Source organism: Megalobrama amblycephala, linkage group LG16 (genome assembly GCF_018812025.1).
Source record: "Megalobrama amblycephala isolate DHTTF-2021 linkage group LG16, ASM1881202v1, whole genome shotgun sequence".
NCBI lineage: Eukaryota > Metazoa > Chordata > Actinopteri > Cypriniformes > Xenocyprididae > Megalobrama > Megalobrama amblycephala.
In genome coordinates, this window is record NC_063059.1 from 335,367 (window position 1) to 344,206 (window position 8,840).

The following is an 8,840-nucleotide window of genomic DNA, read 5'->3' on the forward strand; positions in this document are numbered from 1 at the left end:
ACTTAATCATCTGAGTCGTCATTGAAGCCTCCTCATCTCTTTACAATGTTTGGCAATCTGTATATGCATGCTCAATGCACACGCATGCAGAGGACAGAATAATGGCACTGTTATAAAATAATGGTAACACTTTATTTTAGAGTCTTTTAACTAGTTGCTTATTACTATTAGCATTCATATGGCTAAAATATTGGCTATTTATTAGTACTTATAAAGCACATATTAATGCCTTATTCTGCATGACCTTATTCTACATTCTTAATCCTACCCAATACCTAAACCTAACAATTAACTATAATAAGCAGTAAATTAAGAGTTTATTGAGGGAAAAGTCATAGTTAATAATTTATATATGCGTTCCCTATACTGAAGTGTTCCCAAAATAATGTAATGTAATGTTAACCCATAAAGCTAAGTAGTTTTTTTAAGTTTGATAATTAATCTGCTATGTCATGTTTATGACAGGTTATGATGTTTTGCTAATGTCAAGTTGTCATGACAAAGACACTGACAGGTTATGATGTGTTGGTTTATGTCAAGTTGTCATAACTCGGACATCTCAAACAATGTCATCTTTGCATTAAAAATGACATAATTGAGCGAATGACATTTAATGACAGTTGTCATAAACATTCATAAAACCTCCTTCATATTCATGACACGTGTCATGTCAAGATTATGAAGGTGTCATGTCAGTCTTATGCACACTAAGGCTGAACGATTTGGGAAAATAATCTAATTGCGATTTTTTTCCCCAATATTGCGATTGCGATTTAATATGCGATTTGTTTTGTAAAGATTTTTTTTATCCTCTTTTTTCCCCAACAAAACGTAATGAATTATTTAAATATGACCAACACAATATTAGATGCATTTAGTGTGAAATGTTCTTTCCCATAGGCTGGGCCTATTTGTTATAATTAAATTAAAACATGTATGACTTGAAATAAATGAAATTTTTATTGAACTGCTCGTTGCAGAAACATCTATGGCTTTGCCACTGTGCATTTCAATAATTTAAACAAAGGTATGCGCACTTTGTAAACACTGTGTGCAAAATTTACAGTCTGAAGAAAAAAATAATTAAAAATAATAATTATCTTACTGCTCCAAAGTCAGTAACATTTCACACAACTGCAACAGCATTTGCTTTGAAAATATTTAGTAAAATCAAAATAAATAAAGTTATAAATAAAAAAATGGAGAAATGCACTTTTAAATTAGACAAAAACTATTTGAATATTATAATTTGGAATAGATCAACCTCACTTATCAAGTACACAACAATAACACACCACACAGACTAAAGTTCACTACGAGTATGGCACTGCCAGCTATAATGATCCAACAGTTTTGTTCTCAGTGGCTCACAGGTTTTTTGCTAAGAAAACCAGAATATTGACTTTTGCTGGCTTCAAGGATGAGCGAGTGCAAGTCACAATATTCCCTCCTGTGCTAAAAAGACGCTCTGAGGGAGCGCTTGTGGCAGGTACACAAAGATACTTGCGGGCCATGATGCACAACTGTGGGTAGCTGATCTTGTGCACCCTCCACCAAGCCAAGGGATCATCTTCTCCATCAATGGTAGGAGTCATCAGGTAATTGTTTAACTCTGCCTCTGCGACATCTTCAACAGGCAAAGAAGGAGAGGCTGCACTGGTCTTGAAAAAACTGCCAAGAGACCTCTTCGCCTTTTCCCCCAAGGGCTGTGCACTTTGAGGCATCTGAACAGTTTCAGTACGAGACCTCTTCTCCTATTAGATAAAAACAACAGCCATTAGTTTTCCAGTTAGATTTTACAGAAAAATTGTGTTTTTGTGAAATACATAATTATCATTTACCCGATGATATGTACGCTGTGCTAAGTCTACCATCTCTGTCTTCAGTCGGGTCTTGATAGCAGGGATGTTGTCAGTACTGATGTACTGTATTTTGAACCTAGGGTCCAGGAAACAGGCAACATCCAAAAGCTCCTGGATGTTTGGGTCTCCATATTTATTATTGAGGTATGCTAGGACTTTGGTTTTTATTGATTTAGTCAGGTCAGTGTCCTCAGCATCTTCAGCCAGGACTGATGTGGCAAAAAGGTGAAGAACTGGCTTGAGGTAGGAGATGCTCACATACTCCTCTCCAGAAAGAGCATCAGTAAATTCCAGTAGAGGATGCAGTGCCTTGTGAATCGACTCCAACACATCAATATCTTGCCAGGTTGGGATGAGGGAGCGTGCATATCGATCTCCAGACAATACCTGAGAAATGGCTTTGGCCTGTTCAAGCACTCTAGCAATCATCATTTCTTTAGATCCCCATCTTGTTGGGCACTCCGTTATGAGGTTGTGCTCAGGGAGTTTGAGCTCCCTCTGTGCCTCCATCAGTGCTGCCTTCTTCTTCCAACTGTGGGAAAAGTGTCCCACCAGCTTCCTGCACAGTGCTGTTGCCCTTGACACTCTGTCATCTTTGAGTGCATTTTCTGAAAGAAATAGAAAGTAGTGTATTACACACAATTAAATTTGAGTTTTGTGATTCAAGGCTATCACTATTACACACTCACATTCTCTGTCATTCTAAAATGCACACATCCACACCCCTGTCCTCTCTCTCTCTCTCTCTCTCTCTCTCACACACACACACACACACACACACACACTTTTTGTGTTTATTTAGAACATGTAAAAAAACAAAAACAAACAAAAAAACAAAAATGCAGGTGGCCATTCCACAACAGACATAAAATCAAAACATAATATTTCAATTTACATATTAGAAAAGGAGTGGGAGGAAATATTAATTTAATGAATCCCCAACTACACATAATTTATATATTTGTATCCAGCTTATTACTAATCGACGCATCTCTCTCTTTTGCGCGCACGCACACACACACACACACACACACACACACACACACACACACACACACACACACACACACACGCGACATAACTTACCAATGGCAAGATGTAATCTGTGCCCAAAACACTGGAGCCTCGTCCATTCATTAAGCCGCGCAGCCAGAACCATATTTGACGCGTTGTCCGTCGTGATGCAGACGTGATTCTCCTCGTGGAGATCCCAGCTGGCAAGCCCTTCTCTCAGGCCGGCTGCAATATTTTCCCCTGTGTGGTCGTCTGGGAAGTAGGTAGTTTGTAGGCAGCGAGCTCTGAGGTTGAAATCTTCATCAATAAAATGGACTGTAAGACTCTGGTAAGGCTCAGCTGTGCGGCTTGACCACATATCTGTAGTGCTAGCAAAAAACTCCACCGTTTTAACCTCCGCGGCGACTTTCTCTTTACACTTTTTGTACAGCTCCGGTATGGCAGTCTGACTGAAGTATGTACGGGAGGGTATATTGTACCGTTTATCAAGCGTATATGTCAATGCCACGAATCCAGGCTTGGTCACCGTGCTGAGAGGCATCATATCTTTGGCTATGAACTCGGTTATTGCCCGAGTGATTTCCCCGTGCCGTTTTGAATTACGTTCATACGGAGTGACACTTTCGAACATTTCGGTCAGTGATCCCTGTCTTGAGGTATTTGGCCTGTCTGGCGCACTGGTGCTCGGCATTTTGGTCATACAACTGTCATACATTGATTTGTGGTATTTTTTTAAGTGCTGAAACAAGTTTGTAGTGTTACCCCGTGAAGTCGCAACGGGAGCACGGCATGCTCTGCATAACACCTGAAGCTGTGCAGCATCTTCTTTTTTGAAACCAAAATAGTTCCACACCACCGACGTGCTGTTCCTCTTTGAGATTAAAGTCGCAGCTGTGTCAGTTACTGACTGTTCCGTCGAGGCAGAGGCCATTGCGCTACAGGTTAAAGATGAACTGACAGGATGAAAAGTTGTTGCAGCCGAGTTCTCCGCTCTTTCGCTCGCGTCACGTGCCCACCTCAAATCGCGCACGTTGCGATTAGAAAATCGCATTTTCTCATATCGCGATATTATCGCAAATGCAATTAATCGTTCAGCCATCCCTTCAAGTAAAGTGTTACCAATGGAATTAACTTGGAGCAAAGAGAATAACTATCAGTGTTAATTTTGACAGCAAATTTTGATTTAGTTTTAGTCATAATCTTTTGACTAAAATGCGATTTAGTTTTAGTCATATTTTAGTCATCGGAAATTGTTTTAGTCTAGTTTTAGTAATGTAATGTAATTTATTTCTTCAGTCATTCAAAAATAACAACATACACAAACAAAATTATTATTTTACAGCCATGACTGAAGGGGTTTAAGCTGAAGTGAAACACTTATTGATGCCTAACCCTATTTACACCAAGATTTAAATGACCAACATTTGGCAACAATAATCAGAAAGCAGCAAAGTGGAAAAGAAAAAAAAAAAAAAAGAAAAATTCAAGCATATTACCAGCTCTATATGAAACAGCTCATAAAGATAACATATTAATGAAGATATTTTCAAATGTAAGCCATTACTAATAACATGACACAAATCACCTTGTTAATTTCCCTCTAAACATTCCCTTACCCTTATACTGCCATGAATCATTATGTTATACACTTGCCTCCTTCTTGTTTTAAAAATATTTAAACTAAACTAAACAATATCATTCCAATGCAATATAGCTACCAATCACATTCGATTTGTAAATTTTTTTAACGCCTTTATTGATGTAGATTGTTTTAATGTATCGTCCAGGCTATTCCATAGATTTACTCCTCGAACTGAGAAACACCTCCCTTTGGTCCTGGCCTTATTTTTTTGATAGACCCCAGTTCCTCTCAAATTATATCGAGTCTCTCTAGGCTTGAACCTCTCCTGAATACAGACTGGGAGCTTGAGATTGTGAACCTTATACATCATTGTGGCTGTGCTAAGATCAACTAAATCCTGTAATTTCAAAGCATTTAATTTAATAAACAATGGGTTAGTTGGGGCGTAATAATCAACTCTGTTAATAATTCTAATAGCTTTCTTCTGCAATATGAACATAGGTTTAATAATAGATTTATAATTATTCCCCCATATCTTCCACAACAATAATTTAGGTACGGAAGAATGAGCGAATTGTATAATAAATTTAGTGAATTTTGATTAATACATGACTTAATTTTACACATTATACCAAATAAATTTAGATTATTTTTGTCTTTAGATAATTTATATGTAATTTCCAGTTGAGTTTGTCATCAATATAGATACCCAAAAAATTTGTGTCACACACTTTCTCAATGTCAATATGATTAATTTTAATTTTGACTTGATTCCTCAATTTTTCTATTACCAAAAATAATATATTTAGTTTTATTCAAATTCATTGATAATTTATTGTAATCAAACCAAGTTTTTAATTTGGAAAGCTCTTTTTCCACTGTCTACCAAAAGAAACTCTAAATTTTGTCCAGAGCCGTAGAGACTAGTATCATCAGCGAACAAGATACAATGTAAGTTTGTCAGGACTTTTGGAATGTCATTTATGTACATTAAACAGCTTTGGCCCCAGTATAGAGCCCTGTGGAACTCCATGCGTTATGTTTGTTCTTTCAGAGTCATAATTGTTAATATGTACATATTGATCTCTCTACCACTGAGATAGTCTCTCAACCAATCATGGGCAATGCCTCTGAAACCATATCGTTCTAATTTAGCCAACAGCAGATTGTGATCAATGGTATCAAATGCCTTGCTCAAGTCGATAAAAACACCGACAGTGTACTCTCCATTATCAATCGCTGTGGATATTTCCTCAACCAGTTGAATGACTGCCATTGAGGTTGCTCTATTTGACCTGAAACCAAATTGATAATCTGAAATAAGGTTGAATTTATTGAGATAATCATCAAGTCTTATAACATATAACTTTTCTAAAATTTTTGAAAATTGTGAAAGTAGTGAAATTGGCCTATAGTTTGTAAATTGGTGTTTATCTCCACTTTTAAAAATGGGTGCTACCATGGCCGTTTTCATTTTAGACGGAAAGATGCCCGTAAGAAAAGACTGATTACAAATATATGTGAGTGGAGCTTGCAATGCTATGTATAATTTCTTTTACTAAGATCGTGTCAAATTCAAAACAATCTGTTGACCTCTTATTCTTAAGTTTACTCACAATTTGAATATTTCAATTTCATTTTCATCCACACTCCTCAAGAACAAAGAGTTCACATTTCCTTTAATAATGTTTTTATCTATTTCCTTTACATCTGATGGTTGAGAGCATTTCATTGGCTAGAGTGGGTCCAACATTTGCAAAAAAAAAATTATTGAACGCCATTGATATTTCCTTATTACCGTTTAAAATTTGGCCGTCTTTCACAGAGTAATTTGGATAATCATTTTTGTTGGTTCGCTTCTTGATAATACTATTTAGTACTTTCCAAGTAGTGTGGATGTTATTTTTGTACTGATTCCAAAATATTATGATAATAGAAATCGTCTGTTTGATCTTATTATATTAATTAACTTATTTTTATACAATTTATATTTATCCTCTGCTTCTTTAGTTCTATGTTTTATGAATAATTTGTAAAGATATTTTTTTCTTTTTGCAAGCATTAGCTATGCCCTTTGTTATCCATGGTTTCTCTAGGTTGGTTCTGTCTTTTATAGAGTATTCCTTTAGTGGGCAATGTTTATCATAAAGACTTAATAATGTAGTCAAAAAGGTGTCATAAGCCTTATCAGGGTCAAAGGTGGCATAGACTTTGTCCCATGTCTGATTAAACAAATCAGTTTTTAAGGCAGTCATGGTTTCAGGGGTTCTATGATGTATAGTTTTAATTTGATCTACTTTAAACAGTAGCCTTATGAAGGAGTTTGTGAAAAATACTGAACACAGGAAGATGATCAGTAATATCGTTTATGAGCAATCCAGCAGTTATTTGGGTTTCAAGTCTGTTCGTAAATATATTATCTATTAATGTAGCTGTATTGGCTGTGATTCTTGTGGGTTTAGTGATAAGTGGAAATAGATTATTACTATACATGGTTGTGATGAAATCACTAGTTTTCATATTATTATGGGGATTTAAAAGATTTATATTAAAATCACCACACACAATATGCATCTTATTAAGGTTACCAAACAAATTGTCAACATTTTTATTAAATAAATCTAAACATGATCCTGGTGTTCTATAGAGACAGCTAACAGTAATATTTTTAGATTTTAGGACTGCGATTTCGACAGATAAACACTCTAGAACTCCCTCAATGGTAGTTGACAGACTATCAACAATTTTACAGCTCAGGTCATTATCCACATATAATGCGACGCCACCCCCTTTTTTATTAATCCTATTCTTAGTAAAGAGCTCATATCCCTCCAATTCCACTTCACAAGCCTTGTCCACATCCAACCAAGTTTCCGATACAGCAATAACACTGAATTTATTAATTTTACTAAGGTATTCTTTGATATCTTCAAAGTTTTTGCACAGGCTTCTGCTATTGAAATGAATCAAACTTAAAGCTCCTCCCATATTAATATTATTGCATTGCTCTTCAGTATAATATTCACATTCATTTATTATATTATTGTAGAAATTATTATCTGGATCTATATCTTCCCCAAACTCATTTGTTTTATAATTTGAAAAATCATGCACAATTAAATTACTATGTTCAATCAGTTCACTTCTATAAGGACTATCAATATTTTCTAACTCATGTTCATCTTTGTCTCTATTAACTACTGACAAATCATAATCACACTCAGTCATATTATTTTAGAATTATTCTTATATAACTCTTTTAGGCATTACCTTGTGTACATACATGCACATACATACAGTCACCTCACAAAATACTCCTAGAACCCCTGTACTCCCTAATCCACACAGTGCAGTCCACATTTTATATAACACTTTAAACCTATTATTTAGTCTTTTCCCAATTGTCAAATTATAAGTGATCCCAATGCCCAACATAAGGCGGGTCTCCATCCACAGTGACGATGATTTTATAACAGTCTTCCTCCATCCAACGTAAAGTGGGCCCATCATCCAGTTCATCCACGCATAATCATCATAAAATGTGCCTGTAATCCACAGTCCAGCACACAAAAAGTTTATACGACAAAAATAAATATAAAATAGGCCTATAATAATCCATTCTCCAGCTCGCTGAAAGTTTGTCTGCGTGTTTTCATTGTCCACATATCTGAAACCGGTCTAAATGAAACGAACGTAATCTTCTCATCCATAGCGTAAAGTAATAATCATCAAAACATGCGTCAAGAATGACCTTTTTTTATGTTCAGTCAACATTATCTAAACTGATCAAGGTCTTTAAGTTGTCTTTCCAGTATTACCCTCGCTTGTTCCGGAGTAGAGCCCTTTAGCTGAATGAAGATCTTGCAATTCCTCGTCCATGTCGCTTTTATCTTGTAATTTCTTCTCAGCATACGGGCTTCTCGGGGGATCTCAGCGTTTCTTTTTGTGAGGTGCTCGTTTAAATAAACATTTGTTCCTTTCAACTTCCTTCCTTGACGCAGTAGATCAATTTTGTATTTCCGATTTGCAAAACTCAGAATAATTGCTGGCTGTTTTGTATCTTTCCTTGGCAGGGTGTGACACACAGCGATGTTGTTCGCGTCTACATGTATATCTTTTCCCATCAGAAATGTGACAACTTGTCTCTCCAGTGACTGTACATCCTCAGTGTCATCATCCATACTTACATTTCATCCCACCGCGGCCACTTTGGCATATGAGCGGGGTTTGACGCTCAAACCTGTGATGATAACGTCTTCCATCCACGTGTACTGTTCAAGCTGATCGATCCTCATTTCAAGCTCAACTAAATATTATAAGGTTTTAGTAGATTTAGTCTACAGTAGATTTAGTCAACTAAAATCTAATTTAGTGTAACGAAT

At 36.1% G+C, this 8,840-nt stretch overlaps 1 protein-coding gene across 1 annotated transcript; it reads right to left on the reverse strand.

The window, feature by feature from the left end:
• Positions 1 to 963: 963 nt before the first annotated feature.
• LOC125249741 (E3 SUMO-protein ligase ZBED1-like) lies at positions 964 to 3,979 on the reverse strand. Its single transcript, XM_048162105.1, has 3 exons — positions 2,949 to 3,979; positions 1,842 to 2,470; positions 964 to 1,754 (listed from the first exon to the last, which is right to left on the reverse strand). Exons 1-3 carry the CDS (start codon positions 3,973 to 3,975, stop codon positions 1,368 to 1,370), a joined length of 2,043 nt encoding a protein of 680 aa, XP_048018062.1. The 5' UTR covers positions 3,976 to 3,979; the 3' UTR covers positions 964 to 1,367.
• Between the last annotated feature and the right edge of the window lie 4,861 nt (positions 3,980 to 8,840).

Coding starts and splice junctions, on each gene's coding strand:
- LOC125249741 (XM_048162105.1), bottom strand. CDS start 3,975: ATGGCTGAACGATTAATTGCATTTGCGATAATATCGCGATATGAGAAA. Junction 2,471..2,948: donor CAGATTACATCTTGCCATTG/GTAAGTTATGTC, acceptor TATTTCTTTCAG/AAAATGCACTCAAAGATGAC. Junction 1,755..1,841: donor CACAGCGTACATATCATCGG/GTAAATGATAAT, acceptor TTTATCTAATAG/GAGAAGAGGTCTCGTACTGA.